General features: G+C 36.4%; 1 protein-coding gene across 1 annotated transcript in view; it reads left to right on the top strand.

The window, feature by feature from the left end:
* RIPK2 (receptor-interacting serine-threonine kinase 2) overlaps positions 1-21,663 on the top strand; it is a gene marked incomplete at its 5' end in the record, with an annotated part of 40,409 nt that extends 18,746 nt beyond the window's left edge. The window contains 8 exons of the mRNA XM_010862227.1: positions 3,768-3,925; positions 5,238-5,287; positions 6,085-6,246; positions 11,797-11,882; positions 15,528-15,617; positions 16,632-16,725; positions 19,227-19,382; positions 19,926-21,663. Coding sequence (XP_010860529.1) covers positions 3,768-3,925; positions 5,238-5,287; positions 6,085-6,246; positions 11,797-11,882; positions 15,528-15,617; positions 16,632-16,725; positions 19,227-19,382; positions 19,926-20,269 — 1,140 coding nt within the window. The remainder of the gene's footprint in view (positions 1-3,767; positions 3,926-5,237; positions 5,288-6,084; positions 6,247-11,796; positions 11,883-15,527; positions 15,618-16,631; positions 16,726-19,226; positions 19,383-19,925) is intronic.
* Between the last annotated feature and the right edge of the window lie 202 nt (positions 21,664-21,865).

Raw genomic sequence — 21,865 nt, 5'->3', positions numbered from 1 at the left:
AAATGAGGTGTTGGGGCAAGGAACAGCAACCCTATTTGGAAAGCCAGTAGACCAAGAAGATGGTGGATTAGTGTCCCAAAGAACCAGCACATCCAAGCTAGAATTCAGGCTTTTGCTTTTATACTAAAAGGCGAGAGGGTGTGGATGGTGGTGGCAAGGTTCTTGGACCTTTTGGGTTTGCAGCTGTCCTTATGGATCAGGTCATGATGTTCGTACAGACCTTCAACAAAACAAATACTATTTATTCTCTGTTCTGCACTGTGGAGGTATTTGCTAGTGTTCTAACTAAACCTGAAATATATGTAAAATGAACTGAGACTTGTACTATATAAATTTTTCAACCTCCTTGGGCCTTATTTCCTTCATCTCAGTCCAGAAACCATTCTTGATAGAGAAGACCCAAGCAAAGTAATAGGTGATGACGATCCCTACTTTCTCTTTTTCATTGATGAGTAGGGTATTTATTTGACATGAATAGAATTTAAAATAGTTTGGCTTTGTGTGTTTTTTTAATTTTTGTTATTTTTAGAACATTCAAAACTGTGACCTTTCTAATACAGTTCTTATAAATTAGTGACACTCTTTTATATGTGTCCTGTGTGTCTCTACTTGTTATTTTGTAAATGTCCCTTAAAAGTAAGAGTTTCAGTGACTCATAAATAATTGTTATCCTTTCTACCCATCTTCTTGAAAGGGCCATTTAAATGAAATACAAAACAAAATCTCTTGAAGTACTTAATGAGATTAAATGGAACCTCACACCTTGTTAGTTTTCTTTTTTTAAGTAAATTTTCTCACTGTAATGTTAATCAGAAACATATTAATAGTATCTAAAATAAAAATCTTTACCACTAGTTAAGATCAATCTACTTCTACTTTAAAAAGAATACGCCCAACTTGATGGTCTGCTGGTCAGCATCTGTTAGTGCACCTTAAATACAAATGAGCCCGTGACAGGCTTGTCTGAAGTAAACATTTACATGCACCGTGTCTGGTTTCTCTCCTGTTGTCAGTCCTGTGTGGAAACCAGAATGCTTGGAAGTTCTTCCTCATAGCTTCTTACTGATGATAACTTCATAGTTTTAAAAAGACAGACATTACTATGTAAATGAAAATAGCTATTCTGGTAGGGTGGTAGGATTAGGGATGATTTTTATGAGCAAAGTGTTTTAATCTCTGATTTTAAAATTTTTCTTAATTGAAGTATAGTTGATTTACAGTATTATGTTAGTTTTAGTTATACAGCAAAGTGATTCAATTTTATGTTTTTCAGATTATTTGCCTTTATAGGTTATTATAAGATACTGAATATAGTTTTCTGTGCTATACAATAAATTCTTGGTGCGTTATCATCTGTTTTTAACTAAACAGATCCTTTACCTTTAAAATGTGTGTTAAGATCTTGTGTAGAAATAAAAAGTTCCTATTCTCTGTCTTCATTGTTGAATGCCAAATATTTCCAGATCCTCAAGAAACCATAGAACTTGCATCCCTCTCATATTCTTCACTTTTTCTCTTCTCTGGAAGATCCAGATTTAATGAATCATGTCTTTTGTATATGGTGTTTGTGATAGAGAAGGGGAAGAAATGTAGTTCCATGTGAACACCAAACTAAATTGACTGATAAAGGGAGTTCTGATTAATTTTTCTAGATAAGGTTTCAAAACACAAATGTGAAGTAAACGGAGCACATAAGCAAACTAAGAATACATTTTCTGCAGCACTGTACTCACACCAGTGCTTAGCCCAGTAGCTTGCAGTTTATGGTTTAGGTGTAAGAACCTGTTGCTGTTCAGTCGCTAATTTGTGTTGGACTCTCTGCGACCCCATGGACTGTAGCACGCCAGGCCTCTCTGTCCTCCACTAACTGCCAGAGTTTGCTCAAATTCATGGCCACTGAGTAGGCCATGCTATCTATTTCATTCTCCTTTGGCCTTCAGTCTTTCCCAACATCAAAGTCTTTTCCAGTGAGTCAGCTCTTCGCATCTTCAGCCTCAGCATCAGTCCTTCCAGTGAATATTGAGGGTTGAGTTCTTTTAGGATTGATTGATTTGACTTCCTTGCAATCCAAGGGACTCTCAAGTGTCTTCTCCAGCACCACAATTCGAAAACATCAATTCTTTGGCACTCAGCCTTCTTTGCCTTCTCATAGTAATGCTTATTATCCTAGCCAATGTGTAACTGGAGCACTGTTTTTGCTTTTAGAGGATGAGTGAGAGGAATAAGAGTTTGTAGTGGCAAGTAAGAGTAACTGGGATACAGTTGCGCAGAGTTTAGATTAAAGTTTAAAGACCCTTAGATTAAAGACCCTCAAACTGCATTCTGTGTTGTTGGTATTGTATGAATAAGAGCAAGCTTTAGAGGTTTATTCTTGTGTATAAAACATTAATAATACTAACACACATCGTTCACCCATTATGTGTCAAATACGGTCCTGAGTGGAGCTTCCCTGGTGGCTCAGTGGTAAAGAATCTGCCTCTAACGCAGAAGACTTGGGTTTACTCCCTGGGTTGGGAAGATCCCCTGGAGAAGAAAATGGTAACCCACTCCAGTATTCTTGCTGGGAAGTCCCCTGGACAGAGGAGCCTGGCGGGCTGCAGTCCATGGGGTTGTAAAAGAGTTGGACGACTTCGTGACTAAATAACATCTTGCATTGCCTTCAGAAATCAGTCCAGTTTAGCTCTTCATGTCGTGGCACCATTTTTTCTCCTGGTCTTTTCTAATTTTTTTCTTAAGTTTACCCTTTCATTATGGTAATATATGAAAGATTTGTATAGTCTTCCGTCCCTTTTTGGAGTGGGGCTATAATTTTTTAATCTCAAATTCATCTAAACACTAAAGAAATTATTTCTTCTGTTAAAGCTTGTAAGTATTTTAAGAGTTAAACGATTGAAACACAAATGGTATGGTGGATGGAGCTCATTCCACTCTGTCAACTCCTAAATGGCACAGTGTAAGGTCTAAGTAATTTAAATTAAATGTCTTCAAAGCTTTCCTTATACTTTTTTGTTCATTAAATATTGTTTCTGTTCTTACATTTTTGTCTCCCTTTTTAAAAATATTACAACATTTTAGATAGTCACAAAATATTGTGTAGTATCTGCACAAAATTTTCAAGTGAAGTAAACTACAAAGGACATGTCAGAAGTACAGAATGTCTGTCACTGACAATTCTTTAGGTACCACTTGGCATGGACATAACTATGTTATATTGCTAACTACACTATTGTCAACAGATATTCTTTTAGTGGTAAGCAAAACTCATATAATAATGAGTTATACTTTAATGGAATTTTACTTATTTCAAAATATGAAAGTACTGTTTTAAGCACATATAAAGAAGAACATGTACACAGTGATGGTCATATCAGACGTGAGTAGTTCAGCAGTCTTGTGAGGTATAGGTAAATTCTGAAAGCATATGATATAAAGCTACTTGTCACAAAAAGTAAAGTGGATATACTCATTCTGTTCTTTTATTCTAAATGCAAAAAATACTCCTGTTTAATTTTTGAAATCTTAGTTTCTTTTAAAACTTGTGATATTATTCTGAACTCTCAGTCAGTTTGTGTTGCTTCTAAGGATGTTGCGGGGGGGGGGTTCAGCACTATGGAATCCAATTTGTTAAGAGATTGGTGGAATATATAGAAATAAAATACTAATATATATGTGTATATATAGCATTTATTCTGGTCTCATGTCTAAACACAGTAAATATAAAGAAAGGCAAACAATTCCTGGATTTAAATTACTCTTTTCCCTTCCAGATTGCAGATTTCGGTTTATCAAAATGGCGCATGATGTCCCTCTCACAATCACGAAGTAGTAAGTCTGCACCTGAAGGAGGGACAATTGTCTATATGCCACCTGAAAACTATGAACCCGGACAGAAAGCAAGGGCTTCTGTCAAGCATGATATATATAGGTACAGTATGTTACTTTTGCTCAGAGTTAACTTTGCCTAAAGTGAAGTGACTCTTGAGAGTCCCTTGGTCTGCAAGGAGATCCAACCAGTCCATTCTGAAGGAGATCAGCCCTGGGTGTTCTTTGGAAGGAATGATGCTAAAGCTGAAACTCCAGTACTTTGGCCACCTCATGCGAAGAGTTGACTCATTGGAAAAGACTCTGATGTTGGGAGGGATTGGGGGCAGGAGGAGAAGGGGACGACAGAGGATGAGATGGCTGGATGGCATCACTGACTCGATGGACATGAGTCTCAGTGAACTCAGGGAGTTGGTGATGGACAGGGAGGCCTGGCGTGCTGCGATTTATGGGGTCGCAAAGAGTTGGACATGACTGAGCAACTGAACTGAACTGAAAGTGAAGTGAACTCGCTCAGTCGTGTCCGACTCTTTGTGACCCTGTGGACCATAGCCCACCAGGCTCCTCTGTCCATGGGATTTTCCAGGCAAGAGTACTGGAGTGGGGTGCCATTTTCTTCTCCACAAGATTAATCAATCAGAGTTTTGAAGCTACAGTTTATTTATTTTTTTTTTTTGAAGCTACAGTTTAAAAGTATGATTCTTATGCTTCTCTCATAGGTGTAGTGAAAATAAATTAGAGACAGTGGTTAATATTTTTCAAATTAAAAATACCTTGCTTTAAGGAATTCCCTGGCATCTTAGTGATTAAGATTCCAGGCTTTCGCTGCCATGAACCAGGTTTAATCCCTGGTCAGGAAACGGATCTCGCAAGTTGTGCAGAGCAGCCAAAAAAATAAAAATAAAAACATATAAAAATAAAGGTGCCTCGCTTTAAGCTACTTTTACATTCTATTAATTTGTAATATTCAAGGGCTTTTATCATATGTGACCTTGAGAGAGGGAGGGAAAAGTGTGAATAACATTTAACTTTACCAAAAGAGACAGTACTCACACCAGAAAAAAGTCAGTAGAATAGGGCTACATGAGACAGTCTTTTTTATTACTCTTTATTTTGTGTGAATGATAGAATCATGTAATTAAAGGACATAGTATTAATGAATCATCCACAAGTTATCCTTGCCTATTACTTTGTTTTTATTGTACCAATTTCCTAATTTTTCAAATTGAATTATTTTCCTTTCAAAGTAAAACTGTATACAAATATTCAGCATCTTGGTTCTATATAGCGATTCTTTAAGCAGCATTTCACTACATTATTATTTTCAAAAATGGTATCTCAACTGTCAGCTTTTTAAATCGGTACTATGTAGTTTATTATGCATAGTTACTATATGTATATTTTATCTTAAACAGCTATGCAATTATTATATGGGAAGTCTTATCCAGAAAACAGCCTTTTGAAGGTAAGTGTACTTTGACTTCCTTGTTATGACATCATGTTGGTAAATCACACTCAGAGCTATCTAAATAAAGATCACCTATTTTAAATCTGTCTACCATTCATTTTGTGGAAAGCACACTTGAATCCCGTGTATATTGGAAAATACTGAATTAAGGATCAGAAAAATATAGATTTGTTCTGATAATAATTAACTCCATTATTAAGCCACTGAATCTCTTAAGTCCTCATTTTTTTCATCTGCAAAATAAGAATTTTGAATTCTTATTTCTAAGGTTCATTCCAACTATAAAATTCTTTATATGAAAATTTAATTAGTGCTCCTTTAAAGACCAGCAGACATTGAAGAATAATTTTCACATTTTCTGATAATGTTGTCTATTTCTTTGAGGTTCGTTTAGGTCAGTTTGCTGTGTAACAACCTCAAAATCTCAGTAGCTAACAAACTAAACACTTATTTCTTATTCACACTAGATGATTAGTTGCTGTGACTCTTCTCGGCTCTGCTAGTTCTTCTCAGCTCTGCTGAGCTCTGCTTTGCTCTGCTGTCTTCATATTCCATTGGCCAAATCAAATCATGTGGCCAAGCCCAGAATTAAAGAGGTGAAGCTATAAACTCCTCCTGTAAGTCTGGGAATAGCTGGGATATAAATATTCCTTTGACAGAAAGGGAGGTAATGAATTATACCTAAGGTTTTTAAGATTCTCTGATTTTCATCTGGTTGAGTTTAGAATGTAATTAATATGTTAGATCATAATATATTTCTAATGAATGAAATATATTTTCATTTGTTTTGACAGACGTCACCAATCCTTTGCAGATTATGTATAGTGTGTCACAAGGACATCGACCTGACACTAATGAAGAAAGTTTGCCATTTGATATACCTCATCGAGCACTTATGATCTCTCTAATAGAAAGTGGGTGGGCGCAAAATCCAGATGAAAGACCGTCTTTCTTAAGTAAGTGTACAGTTTTAATCTGGACCTTTTGAATTGCAAAAATAGCGAATATGCTGTAAATAAAGTATTCCTTGAACAGTCACACAAGTTAGATGATAAAGTCAAAAGTTCATTATTTTTTTTTTGATTCAGTTGTTAGATGATGAGATTGAAGTGGTAAGGAGAGACTGTTGGCTATCATAAAAAGATTAGAAGATTATTCCAAATACAAATTTTCAGAGAAAGAACATGATAAATTTAAGTTTAGGAGCTATTTGTTGCTGTGTAAAAAAATTGATTGGAAAAGGGCAAGAGTAGAATCTCTAGACCAATCCTGGAAATCAAAAAAATCAGATAGAATTAAAATATATTTCAGAGGTAGAATGGATCATCACCTAAATGTAAACATAGAAGAAAATCTTCATGACCTCGGATTGAGCCAAGAGCTCTTATATATAACATCAAAAACAAGATCTATTAAAAAATTTTTGATAACTGATTTTCAAAAAAATTGAAAAATTTGCACTTCAAAAGATGCTACAGAAAATTAAAAGACAAGCTGTAGACTGGGAATCTTCTTTCCAGCTAGAAAAAAAAATGAAATATATTTTGCATTCAAAACTTATGTCTAGTGCTTATCTGCATTGTACTTAAAAAAAATCAAAATATGCTGTAATAATGGATTAGCATTTTCTCTCTTATTTCCAAGCACCATTTAATAGGAGATATATATATATCTCCTTTGTCCCCGGTGCCATTTTCAAACTGTAATTTCTTCTCCATTTCCTAAAGATTCTAGCTCTTCTGAAGATCATGCCATTAGTCAAAACTTACTTTACTTCTCTCCAGCAAGAATACTGGAGTGGGTAACGATTCCCTTCTCCAGGGGATCTTCCCCACCCAGGGATCAAACCCTGGTCTCCTGCATTGCAGGATGATTCTTTGGGTCAGGAAGATCCCCTGGAGAAGGGAATGGCTACCCACTCCTGTATTCTGGCCTTCAGAATTCCATGGACACAGGAGCCTGGTGGGCTACATGGGGTGGAGTCCATGGGGTCGCAAAGACACTCTGGACACAGTTGAGCAACTAATAGTTTTTTCTCTTCTCTAATACGAAGACTAAGACTAATACTCACTTAACTTCTCTACAGACTTCCTAGCTTTTCCCTATTGTTCATCGAAAACACTGGCTTTTGGCTTAGTGACTTCTACGTCCTGCATTGGTCAGTGCTGCTGAATATTTGAGAGGAATGTTCTGCAGATCTCTGGAGTTCTCTCTACGCGTTCTCCTCTTTCCTACAGTGTCCCATGAACTCTGTCTGCTGTGCTGTGGTCTACCCTAACTCTAAGCCCGTTGTCTTCAGCTTGAGGTTCCACCAGGCCTCACCTTTATTTGCCTATCCCTGTAGTATAGCTGGAAACTCTCAAGGCAGGATGCTTGGGCAGTCAGGCTGTGGTAGGGCTCACCTCAGTTACTCAGAGATCACTGTCCCTTTTTGTTGCCTGATACCTAGTGTCTTAATAACCACTGTTTCATGCATTTTGTCTGACTGTTAGGTATTTAAGACAGGAGAATGCATTGGTCGTTGTTGCTTCATCTTGTCCAGAAATGGAATTCATTGGTTTTTCTTTAATAGCTAAAACTGAACTCTAAACACTACTAGCATTCTGTTATGTTTTCAAATACATTCTCATAGATCACCTATTCTTAAGTGGTGGTACAGGGACCCCTGAAGGTGGGTTGGTCCCTGAGACTTATAAAGGATTCACAAAATCAAAACTTTTTCAAACTAATAAATATTAAGGTATTATTTTCCCTTTTCACTCTCATCCTCTGGAAAAATAGTTTCCAGAGACTAAATGAGGTGTAATGATATCATTGGGATAATGTACTGTATTTTCATATACTCTGATGTTTTAAAATGTTCTCAGTTTTAATTTCTAATATAGTAAATGTCAATAGATATGATCAACATACACAAAAGCTCTTTGGGATAATTTTGAAGTTCTGAGACCCAAAAGTTTGAACATTACTGTCCTAGATGATCATCTTGAACTACTGCAGGAGATGCATAAGTCCCATACTTTATGTTCCCAAAGTGGAGATGAAATCCCATTTCAATCTCCAAGAAGAGAAGCATGGGAGGAACATTTCCAGCTTCTGTCTGCCCCTCAACACTCCTGCTCATCCATTAATTTTGGAGAAAAACTAACCATACTTAGCTAATCCATTCTCAATTTTCTCCTACTTTTGGAAGCAAGCTTGTCTAAAAGATGCATACATTTTTCTGCTTCTCCATATGGAAGCAGGTGAGGCCTGTAGCTGAGTGAGTAAAACTCAGTTGAAGGGGCAAAATATTACTAGTAAGCCTATATGCTACAGATCTGAAAAGGGACATAATTCCATTTAGTTTTATCTGTAATAAAGGTGATATTTTGATCAACATCTGTCATAATTTTGTAGCTTTTCTTAATAGATTCTGAACTCAGAGAAGACAGAGGTAATCCATATTATACCTTATCTTCCCTTCTTAAGTTTCCTACACCCCATGTTCCATGTTTCTTTTGAGCACTGAGGAAATAGAAACCATGAGAGAGAACTCCCTCATAGTTCTACCACCCGATCCATCAACTTAGTTGTACTTGACCTGTCTTACTGCTTCTCTCTTTTACAGTGGAAAGAAAAGTGTTCTTATACAACTCTCAGCAGTGTTTCTTTGTCTCTGGATGCCATTTTCTTCCTCTGCAGCATTCTGTTCCTTAACATTCTCTCTCCGCTCTTGCATTGCCAGTCTCTACCTGTGTACTGGATCCTTCCTTTGTCATACAGATCTATTATACTATTAGATCCTATCTTTATATAGGACAAAAATTCTTGACCCCACATCATCCTTCAGATCAGATCAGTCGCTTAGTCATGTCCGACTCTTTGTGACCCCATTAATCGCAGCACGCCAGGCTTCCCTGTCCATCACCATCTCCTGGAGTTCACTCAAACTCAAGTCCATCGAGTCGGTGATGCCATCCAGCCATCTCATCTGTCATCTCCTTTTCCTCCTGCTCCCAATCTCTCCCAGCATCAAAGTCTTTTCCAGTGAGTCAACTCTTCGCATGAGGTGGCCAAAGTACTGGAGTTTCAGCTTTAACATCAATCCTTCCAAAGAACACCCAGGGCTGATCTCCTTTAGAATGGACTGGTTGGATCTCCTTACAGTCCAAGGGACTCTCAAGAGTCTTCTCCAACACCACAGTTCAAAAGCATCAATTCTTTGACACTCAGCTTTCTTCACAGTCCAATTCTCACATCCATACATAACCACTGGAAAAACCATAGCCTTGACTAGACAGAACTTTGTTGGCAAAGTAATGTCTCTGCTTTTCAATATGCTATCTAGGTTGGTCATAACTTTTCTTCCAAGGAGTAAGCATCTTTTAAATGGCTGCAGTCACCATCTGCAGTGATTTTGGAGCCCCAAAAATAAAGTCTGATACTATTTCCCCATCTATTTCCCATGAAGTGATGGGACCAGATGCCATGAGGTTTGTTTTCTGAATGTTGAGCTTTAAGCCAACTTTTCCACTCTCCTCTTTCACTCTCATCAAGAGGCTTTTTAGTTCCTCTTCACCTTCTGCCGTAAGGGTGGTGTCATCTGCATATCTGAGGTTATTGATATTTCTCCCGGCAATCTTGATTCCAGCTGGGCTTCTTCCAGCCCAGCGTTTCTCATGATGTACTCTGCATAGAAGTTAAATAAGCAGGGTGACAATATACAGCCTTGACATACTCCTTTTTGGAACCAGTCTGTTGTTCCATGTCCAGTTCTAACTGTTGCTTCCTGACCTGCATATAGGTTTCTCAAGAGGCAGGTCAGGTGGTCTGATATCATTTTTCCACTTGCATTTGGATCTAAACACTTGGTAAGAATTGCCCATACTTGTTGTCTCTACTTCTTCCCTTCTAATTTATTTATTAACAGACGTACAACAGTCTTCTGTTTCATATTGCCACTAAAGCTGTGTTTGTTCAAGTTACCGAGGAAAGCAGTGTTGAAATACTGATTATCTCACTTAGCCTCTCAGTAGAAGAGTTTTGGCTGACTCTTTCCCTCCTTGAAACTTTCCCCCTGATAGCTTCAAAGGCACAAGAGACTATGCGTCCCTCCCTATTATCATCTCTTCCTCTCTTTTTTTCTTCCTCTGCTCAGTTTCTAACTGTTGAAAATGGCTTAGAGCTAAATATGGCTTCTTTACTGTTTTCCACCTGCACTTTCTCCCTAGACGATCCAGTCCAAACCATGGCTTTTATACCATCTCTACCTTCTTGATGCCCAGTTTTATTTCTGGAGCCCTGACCTCTCCCTTGAGCAGCTTGTCTATATATTACTGTAGTAATAGCAGAATTATGACTTGTTTCTCCTTGTTGGCTATTATTAATCATACTTCTATGACTGTTCATATGCACGTGTGTATGTGAACATATGTTTTCATTTCTCTGACCTATGAGTGCAATTGGTTGTGTGGTAAATTTATCCTTCATTTTAAAGAAATCGCCAAGCTGTTTTCCAAAGCGGCTGCACTGTGATACGTTCCTACCAGCAATGTGTGAGGTTTTCCTTTTCTCTGCATCATTGTCAGTACTTGTTATTTTGTCTTTTTAATTATAGCTGTTTTAGTGAGTATGGAATGATACCTCACTGTAGTTTTAATTTGTATCTCCTAATGTCTAATGGTGTTTAAGCATATTTTCATGTGCTTTTTAGCTATTTGTGTGTCTCCTTTGCTGAAATTCAGTCCTTTTCTCATTTTTAAATTGGGTTATTTGTCTTAAGTTGTTAGAGTTCTTTTTATATTCTAGATATAAGTTCTTTATCAGATCCATGATAGGTAAAAATGTTCTCCTAGTCTGGGGCTTGTCTTTTCATTTTTCTTAATTGCACTGTTTTTCTTAATGCATCATTTTTCTTAATGTAAGTGTTTCAACTTTTTTGAAGTCCAGTTATCAAAGATATTTTATGGATCCTATTTCTGATACCATATCCTGGGAATTATTTGCCTAACTCAAGGCAATGAAGATTTCTTATATTTACATTTAGGTGCATAGTCTGTGTATGCATGCTAAGTCACTTCAGTTATGTCCCACTCTTTGCAACCCCATGGTATGTAGCCCACCAGGCTCCTCTGTCCATGGTGCATAGTCCATTTCAAGTTAATTCTATGTATGTTGTGAGGTAAGAGTCTAAAATCTGTTTTCGTGTGGGTATCCAACATTTGTTGAAAAGACTGTCCTTTCCTCGTTGAATTATCTTAGCAACTTTGTCAAAAAATAATTGACCATACTTGCAAAGGCTTATTTTTAGACTCTCAATTATATTCCATTGATCTGTCTTTATTTAGATATATCTATCTTTATGCCTATAATAAGCATCCTTATTTTGGCAGTAAACATTCTAATGATTTTGAATGTCATCAGTTTGGGAAAAAATTGACTTAAGGCCTTATCACTTAATATTAGCATTTATGTTTTTCATTTTAATGGTTATAAGCAACCTGGACTCTTTTTTTCTTATTTAGAATGTTTAATAGAACTTGAACCAGTTTTGAGAACATTTGAAGAGATAACTTTTCTTGAAGCTGTTATTCAGCTAAAGAAAACAAAGGTAAATTGTCATATGAAATGTTAGAAATTTAAAACTTTAAATCGTGGAGACTTGTAGTTTAGTTCTTTTTTCTTTTTTCCTTTAGTTTTATACCTTCCACAGATATAGGCTACAGTACTGAGGCAGTAGAATTTATTAGAGAGCATGAATGCAGTCTTAAATCTGTCACCAAAGAACTTCTCCATTTTATTCAAACAGCCACCTCCAGATTTCCAAGACATTTTCAGACCTCCCGTATATCAAATGTAAATTTGAAATGTGCAATGAGTGCCTGAATTGTGTATAATTTTACCCTAAATTACCACAGTTGTTGTTGTTTAATCTATGTTTATTTCCCAAAAGTTTTGATACATACAGAGTAAAAGATGCCTGGATGATTGTGCTTATCTTTATTCAGGTTTCTTGGGTTTTTCAGAGGTTTATTGCCAAATTAAGCTATAGAATTTTTATTAATAATTGAGACCAAAATGTGAATGTTTTATTGCTTATTTGTGTATTTATTTTGTTTTCCCACTCAGACACTCCATGTTGCATGGACCAAAGCAGCAGTTGATATGAATTACCTAGAGTGGTTGTCTCATTTACTCATTCTGGCTCTTGTAAATCAGAAGAACAACTGAAGGGACCTATTACTGCAGGGTTTTCTTGCTGTTATTAAAAATTGTTTAAAAAGCAACTACAGTCATTTAGGGACAAAGTCAGCTTAGTTTAACACTTGCTGGGTTTCACGAAATAGCATTTGGGATATGATAATAAAAACTGTCATTTATTAGCTGAATTCTTGGGCTGTGACAGGCATAATCTACCATTGATTTATCACTAAATGACATTGCTTGCCTCTTGCAGTTTGTGGATCTGTTAACATAATTTTGGTTTAAAAGGGAAGTGCATAAAGGATAACCATAAAATTTTGGTTTAAAGGGAAGTATATAAAGGAAACAATTGCCCTCACTCAAACTTAAAAAAATGTTGGCATATCAGTGCCTGAATGTTTTGAGGAACTGTGTTTTAATATTTTGATAAATTTTCATTTACTTCCCTGGTTCTGAGTAGGTAGTCTTTTCCAGAACATTCCAGTCTCTCCACTTCTCAGTAGAAACAAACTTCTGATAATATTTCTTTTTGCTTTGTCTTTTCAGTTCCCTTTTCTCTCCTTACAACTTGCTGCTCTTCTGCCAAGCAAAGATGGATAGAAGGATCTGTTTTCTTGTACCTTTCCTACAACCTTGATTACAAGAAACTGAACTGGAAGAGAAGCAGTTCAGTTCCTTTTTTTATCCCCAGCCAACTTAAATACTAGGATTTATATTTAAAACTGTTAATTTTGGGGAGAAATTTTCGCTTCTTAAAGTAATTTAAAGTATGTATTTTCAAATACATGAATATCATATAATAATAACATTACTGTCTTTAGTCAGTGTTTTTAAGTTGCAGTATTATTTTCACTCAGAGTTGTTTTAGTTACATTTTTATTTTTTTGGAATCTTTGTATCAATTCTGTAAAACTCTTAGGGAAAGAATATCATCTCCATTTCATAGACGAAATAACTGAGGTATAAGGAAGTAAGTCACATAACACTACACAGCTAGCTAATGGCAGGGCCAAGAATGGAATACAAATTTAATAAGATAATAAGATTTTTCACAAAGAAATTCCTGAAAATAAAGATCACCATTTGGGGTAGTTGTTTTGTTTGAATTCCATACATTTTTTTCATTTTTTCTTTGAAACTGGCTCCTATAATACATGTTTTCATGGATAGCATCTATTATATCTTCAATAGTAAAAACTGAATCAAAGTTTTTTCTTCATATTTCATTGTATTTCTTTCTAGGGTCTGACTCATAAATAATTTGAATTAACTGATGAGTTATGAAAAATGGTGTTTGTAATTAATGATAATGCATAATCAGAAATATTTTAATAAATTTAAAAGCACAGAAAAGATTTATATAACAGAAATGGATCTAAAGATGAATTTAAAAGGTTCATATAAAAATCTGTTTAACAAATTTTCATTGGACTGCTGTGTGCAAAATACTGTCAGATAGATTATGTACACAGATGAATAGTAATTTTTTTTCTCTTAAAAGTTCTTAGACATGTTACAGAGCAGACAGTTGTTAAGTGTGAATAATGAAGTGTTGGGTATGGATCCCACCAATTTCTAAAGTTCTATAGAGCAGCTGATATTATGTTGGTTTGAGGAAGAAAACCAGACTGATGAGTTTGTTTTTAAATCACTCAATAGTGATGGCAGTTAATCCAAACCTGGCTTAAAGAGACAGGAGTGAATCACTAAATGATTTTAGTACAAAGGCATAGCATTTAAATAAATCATCTGCTTAGTAATGGATATCATATATCGAATGCTTAGAAAGTAATCTTAGGGCCTCTGCATATATTACTTCTAATCCTTGTTGCAGTAATCCACAAAAATAGATACTCTTATCTCCAGTTTACAGATAAGGAAACTAAGATTAAGTCTCATGCCCCAAATCAGACAGGGTTCCTGCATTCTGATCAGATCTGCTTGGCCCCCGTCATTCTGTTAGGTCACTCTGCCTCCTTTACTTAGTCCAGCCCTCAACTTCTTATCATTAAAATAGAAATAATAATATTACTTAGAATCATGGTGCCTAAAATATAGTAAATGCTTAATAATTATGGATAGATAGAGGTACACACAAATTAAAATATATAAAGTACTTAGTTTGAACTAGGTACTTTATTATCTCAATCTTTGGAATGACCCTGCATGTAAATATCATTCCATTTTAAAAGATGAATTTGTTCAAGGTAACCAGTTAATATGAGACAGAATTCAAAGCATATATCTCTAAAGTTATTTCCCCTATTCTACACTATCTCTACCTTTAAGTTAGGTATTATATTCTCAACTGATTGAGCTTTTCTTTCCATTGATTTTGCATAACTATATAAAATTATGTTAAGTAGATTGTATTTTACTCATATAACTTTCTGCTGCTGCTGCTGCTAAGTTGCTTCAGTCGTGTCCGACTCTGTGCGACCCCATAGACGGCAGCCCACCAGGCTCCCCCGTCCCTGGGATTCTCCAGGCGAGAACACTGGAGTGGGTTGCCATTTCCTTCCCCAGGGCATGAAAGTGAAAAGTGAAAGTGAAGTTGCTCAGTCGTGTCCGACCCCTAGCGACCCCATGGACTGCAGCCCACCAGGCTCCTCCGTCCGTGGGACTTTCCAGACGAGTACTGGGGTGGGGTGCCATTGCCTTCTCCGCATATAACTTTGTAATCACCTCTAATTCTTTTTTTTTTAATATAAATTTATTTATTTTAATTGGAGGCTAATTACTTTACAATATTGTATTGGTTTTGCCATACATCAACATGAATCCACCATGGGTGTACATGTGTTCCCCATCCTGAACCCCCCTCCCACCTCCCTCACCATACCATCCCTCTGGGTCATCCCAGTGCACCAGCCCTGAGCATCCTGTATCATGCTTCGAACCTGGACTGGCGATTCGTTTCACATATGATATTATCCATGTTTCAGTGCCATTCTCCCAAATCATCCCACTCTCGCCCTCCCCCACAGAGTCCAAAAGACTGTTCTATACATCACCTCTAATTCAAACACATGTATGTATGTATGTATTTCAGTTACAGAATGCATCAAGAACTGTTCACTTAAGTGACAAGAAGAAAAGGGAGTTATCTCCGAACATACCTGTAAATTCTGGTCCACAGGAGGTAAAAAAAAAAAAAATTATGCTAATTAAACTCAAAATGTGAGAAGAATATGAAAAATCGTTTAGTCTGTCTTGCTCTTTTATAGATGAGAAGCTCAAGTCCAGGGAGGTTTTAAGATTTTAGGATGGCAATCTCCAGTTTGGTTCATCTCATCAAATCACAGTCCTCGCTTCTTTCTGGGGCATTGAATTCTGTCCCTGTCATCATTTTATGTGAAGACTGGTGTCCCAGGGTAGTACATAGGCAAATCACTGATACACTTTGGCCACTATAAGCTGTACTACCTGCCTTGTTCTTAACTTCTTACAATGACTGGATAAAGGAAAATGCTATTTATGTGGCTATTCAAATAGATTTCTTTGGTAGCATTTATTCAGAATTATTTCATATTAATCATTTCTTTTAGCAACATATAAAATATGTTCTCTTTACAGATTCAGAAATGTAATAATACCTTCAAAATGAACCATAAAACACAGTCTCTTGGATCTTTGAGCCCATACATGCACATTTTTAGATAGGTATACAGAAAGAACCTGAGAACCAGATTATTTAAATGCCTTGTCAAAGGTTAGGCAGTAATTCCATGACACAGCTGGGATTGGAGCTAAGTTCGGTATTACTTCTTCCATGAATTTCTGCTCCTCCATGTTGAAGGAACCTGAGGCTTGAGAATAGGCATTTGATCTGAATCAATATTAGGTAGTCAGAGCTACAGATCTCAAGTTTTTCATCAGCTGGACAGTCTGTGAGATTATATACAAAATATTGAAAAAATAATGATTTCTAGTGTATTTAACTATTGCCCCACTCACCCAATTGACCTCATAAATCAAGTTCACCTTGCTTTTTGTTATTTCATATATGTGTTTAATTTTGTAAAGTATAATTTGTGTTAGTCTTGATTCTTTGTTTATAATAAGCCAAAAGCAAGACCTGTTTAGAAATTAAAGCTGTATAACTTTTTAAATAATTTTGTATTAACATAAACAATTTATCTTCTATTTATTTTAGGAGTCATGTGGATCCTCTCAGCTCCATAAAACTAGTGGTTCTCCTGGAACCTCAAGGTCCCTGTCAGCTCCTCAAGACAAGGACTTTTTATCTGGTGTGTATATTTTTCAGCCAGTTATTACTTACAAGTTTTCAATTTTCTTTCAAGATTATATTCTTGCAGGTAGTCATGGTTCGTATGGAACGTGTCTTTCGTTTGCATTCATAACTTATTTTTTAAAAGTGACAGTCTAAAGATGTGAAAATAGTAATGGGATGTTAAACAAATACATTTAAGTATAAAAAGCATTCTGTTAGACACTACAGAAAGATATTTTTAAAAATATCTTGTAAGAAAGAAGAAAAATATTTCTAAGTCACCATGCTGCTGCTAAGTCGCTTCAGTCGTGTCCGACTCTATGCGACCCCATAGACGGCAGCCCACCAGGCTCCTCCGTCCCTGGGATTCTCCAGGCAACAACACTGGAGTGGCTTGCCATTTCCTTCTCCAATGCATGAAAGTGAAAGTGAAGTCGCTCAGTTGTGTCCAACTCCTAGGGACCCCATGGACTACAGCCCACCAGGCTCCTCCGTCCATGGTATTTTCCAGGCAAGAGTACTGGAGTGGGTTGCCATTGCCTTCTCCACTAAGTCACCACAGTATTAGATAAAAAGTAATATACTGTACGAGATATAGGGATGTAGAGCTATGGTAGTATAGTGGAAAAGTAAATTTTTACAAAGTACTTTCACAACAACCTTGTGAGGGAGATATTCCTCATTTTACAGATTCTTAAGATCAAGACTGCTGGATCACATAGTTAGTAACTGGCAAATCCAAGATTTGAACCCAGGTCTTTTTGATAAATATTTTCATGTCACTCTACTACACCATGTTGTCATCATGAAGAAATTATTTCTGGCTGAAAGTTGGACCTATAGTTATAAAGGATGGGCATTCCAGGCAAAAGGAACTACATAGAGGCAAAGAAGCAAGAAAACCCAGAGAACAGTGAGTAGTTGGGTCTAGCTGGCGAAGACGGTGAATGAAAGGTCATCAAAGATGAGGAGGGTGGAGTCATCAGGATGAATTCTAATACTAGGCTAAGCCATTTGGACTCATTTGCTTGGGTAGGAAGCAACTATTGCAAATTTTTGAGCAAGGGTGTGTGTGACATGATAAACTTTTTTGCTTTAGAAAGATTCATCCTGGCTGGAATATATAGGATATTTTGGAAGGGAAAGGAGATTCAAGGTGAGGAGCCCAGTTAGGAGACTACTGCTGCTGTTAAGTCGCTTCAGTCGCGTCCAACTCTGTGCAACCCCATAGGCTCTGTGCAGCCCACTAGGCTCCCCCGTCCCTGGGATTCTCCAGGCAAGAACACTGGACTGGGTTGCTATTTCCTTCTTCAGTGCATGAAAGTGAAAAGTGAAAGGGAAGTCGCTCAGTTGTGTCTGACTCTTAGCGCCCCAGTGGACTGCAGCCTACCAGGCTCCTCCGTCCATGGGATTTTCCAGGCAAGAGTACTGGAGTGGGATGCCATTGCCTTCTCCGGGTTAGGAGACTATTGGTCTATTAATGTACTCCATGAGAAATTATGAAACCTGCTCCAGAGGATACGAAGCGGAGAATGGTGTGAGAAATGTTACAGAGGACACACTGATAGGACTACAACTTTTCACTTGTAGGAGGGAATAGAGAAAAAGAGATGAAGATAAAGCTTTGAACAAGTTTAGTTGGAAGAACATTGGTGATATTAACAGAAATAGGAGTTGAAATGGGTTTTAGAGCTAAGATGAATAATTTTTTTTAACTTTTTACAATTTGAGGTGCTTAGCATATATGAGGGTTATATCCTGTTGAAAATGTAAGACTTAAGGTTCAGTGAAGACAGAAAATTCAATTTCATGGATTTGGGAAGGGAGGTGACCATTGAGACGTTGATGTTTAATAAGAATGCCAAAGGAAACTGTGGAAAGACATATAAATTCACAGGACACATTTGAAGTGCAGAAGGGGGAAGATGACACAGAAGAAAAAATATGATATAAAGAAGTAAAATTCTATGATTTATAATTTATATAGGACAGACAAGCACAGACAGAAATATGGTTTAATAACCCAGTGTACGAGATAGCAAAAGAGACACTGATGTATAGAACAGTCTTATGGACTCTGTGGGAGAGGGAGAGGGTGGGAAGATTTGGGAGAATGGCATTGAAACATGTAAAATATCATGTATGAAACGAGATGCCAGTCCAAGTTCGATGCACGATACTGGATGCTTGGGGCTAGTGCACTGGGACAACCCAGAGGGATGGTATGGGGAGGGAGGAGGGTTCAGGATGGGGAACACATGTATACCTGTGGTGGATTCATTTTGATATTTGGCAAAAGTAATACAATTATGTAAAGTTTAAAAATAAAATTAAATTTAAAAAAATTCATCATAAACCTTTTTGATCTAAACACTATTTTCTTGTGAGTTAGGTTTATGAATGAGCTTATACAATGAAAATTAAAAGTCATTAAATACCACCCTCTGTGTGATCCAGACGTTCATATTTTAGCTAATAGGAATATTCTACCCCTAATGGAGATGTTGTGTTTTATAGCAAAAACTCAAGATTTCTCTGCGCTCCATCAATGTTCAGTGAATCACAGTCGGAACAGTGACTTCTGTGTGGATCGTCAGGTAGCGTTCTGTGACCACAGGACTGCCCCATGCTCTTTAGCAATAGTGAATCCTCTCTCAGCTGAGGGAAACTCAGGTAAATATGTGCTGTGAAATACTTTGTAAATGATGCCATTTACCTCACAACTGTATATTCAGTAGATATGCTATTTAATGTTTTATGGTATATACATACTGTGAGTAGGAAAGCACTGCCAATCCCTGAAGAGTGTTAACATGTAAACACAGGCCTAAGTGGTATTCCATGAACATCTGTCTAGGGAAGGAGTGCTCAGAGAAGGTGTGACTTAATATGTCACTAAAGTAAATACATTTTTATTTATCAAATATTCAAGTATCCTTTATGTTTAAAAAAAAAATATGAAAAAAAGTGACATTTGCCTCCACAATTTACAGAGAGTAAAAATGCAGTGCATTTTCTTGGAGGGGAAGGGAAGAGATAACCCAAATATCTGAATTTTTCCTGAAAATTAATAGCATCCTTCAAAATAGTGCTGTTCCATATTAGCTTAATTACAGAAAAATTAGATTTTATGTCTTATTATTTTGTTTTTCATCTGATTTTACTCATAACTGTGTATCTGTCCCCACTTCTTTACCTGTCATTGCTTTTCTACAGGGCGATTTCAGCCTGGTATAGCCCAACAGTGGATCCAGAGTAAAAGGGAAGACATTGTGAGCCAGATGACTGAAGCCTGCCTTAACCAATCTCTAGACGCCCTCCTGTCCAGAGATTTGATAATGAAGGAGGACTATGAACTCATTAGTACCAAACCTACAAGGACCTCAAAAGTCAGACAGTTACTGGATACCACTGACATTCAAGGGGAAGAATTTGCCAGAGTTATAGTACAAAAGTTGAAAGATAATAAGCAAATGGGTCTTCAGCCTTACCCAGAAATACTTGTGCTTTCTCAATCACCATCTTTAAATTTCTTTCACAATAAAAGCCATAAAAAATAACTCTTTCCAAGAAAAGAAGTCAGTGTATAAGAGTATTTTATATTTCTTTTGCCTTGATAATGTTGTTTTTATGAGATTCATATGAGTATTTAAAACTTCAATGCAGTTTCTTCTTTAGATAAATATTAGTCTCCTTCCATGATATTATAGTATTTTTTAAATTAAAACCATAGAAAGTTTGTATTTTGCTGCATAGTTCAATTTTTGTCTTCTTTGGTTAATTAAAACTTTTTTCAATTAATAATTATATGTTTATTATACAAAGCAATGTTTTCAGGTTCCACATGTTTCTCGTGGAAACCATTTTCACATATGCTTTCTTTGTGGATTATTTATTACTTGTTTGAGACGCTTGGCTTTTTGAGGTGTACCCCTTAGACTTAAATCAGGGGTAGTATAGCATTCCTACCCTACAGTCTCAGGTTCCAGTCCTCTTCAGAGTTGTTCATTAAGCTCTGTTATCCACATTACACATTTAAATGTTATTTATTGACCTCCTTAAAATGTTTCAAAGATAAAGGAGTACAGCATATAAAGAAAAAAAATCCTTCAACATGTGTTTGTACTCCTGTTTCTAGCCTGAACTGTCAACCAAGGTAACAACCAAAATTAACAGATTAATATGTATCATTCTATCGCTTTCTTCCTACTTATATTTAAAATATATGCTCTTTTGGGGAAGGATTGTTTCTTAATATTATCGTTGTTATAACACATCATACTTCAACCTGATTTTTGCACTTAGTACATCATGTGAAGCCTTCCAGATCACATTCAAGCTTAATTCATAAGTTTTGATTGCTGTATAATATTATTAGAGCTATTTTTTTTCATTTTCTTGTTCAAACCAATGGTATATATAGTGTGAGTTTTTTGTTTTTGGTTAATGGGTTATGTCACTAAGGTGAAAACTAATAAGAAATAATAGCCCTTTTCTGAAAAGGTGTATTAGCAATGTCAGCAAAAAGTGTGATATAAGATAAATTTGAAAGGACAAACTTTGAAGTTGGGCTGTACAGTATGACCCACAGTTTGAAAAAAAAGAGTAAAATCAATAGATGTCACTGAGGCAATTAAATGTTTTATTAAAATAGATATTTTAGTCTCCATTTTGGAGTTGGGCCTCTGGTGCCTCTTCACTGTCTCTGAGAAATATGGCCATTACTAGGGAAAGATAGAAACCTAGTATATGAGTTATCTTTTATTATATTTTATTTTTAAAGTGTTTGGATAAAGATTTAATTTGGGAAATGAGGGAGAAAATTATTTGGAGGTTTTCCCCTTTATACAGTTGTTGTTTTTTTTTTTTTTAATTGAATCTTGACGGTTTCAGATTAACTTTTATATCAGTTTAATGATGTGGTACCTGGATTGATAAAGTGAACTTTGCCCTGGTTTTTGGTTTTTTGTTTTTCATTTTCTGCCCAGATCCAAAAACTCGAGGTTTCCAGTCTGTATGCATATGACTGTGTGCACATCAACCACTTTCTTCCCTAGCTTACATATGCGCAGCACAGATGCAGCCGTCCGTTTCAGCTCTGCAGCCTTCTTCTGCATAATAACAACATATTGACAAAGATGGTGATGACGAGGATC

This window comes from Bison bison, unplaced genomic scaffold (genome assembly GCF_000754665.1).
Source record: "Bison bison bison isolate TAMUID 2011002044 unplaced genomic scaffold, Bison_UMD1.0 scf7180017858048, whole genome shotgun sequence".
NCBI classification, from domain to species: domain Eukaryota; kingdom Metazoa; phylum Chordata; class Mammalia; order Artiodactyla; family Bovidae; genus Bison; species Bison bison.
Note: the sequence above shows the minus strand (reverse complement) of the source record. Positions and strands in the feature narration are given on the sequence as shown.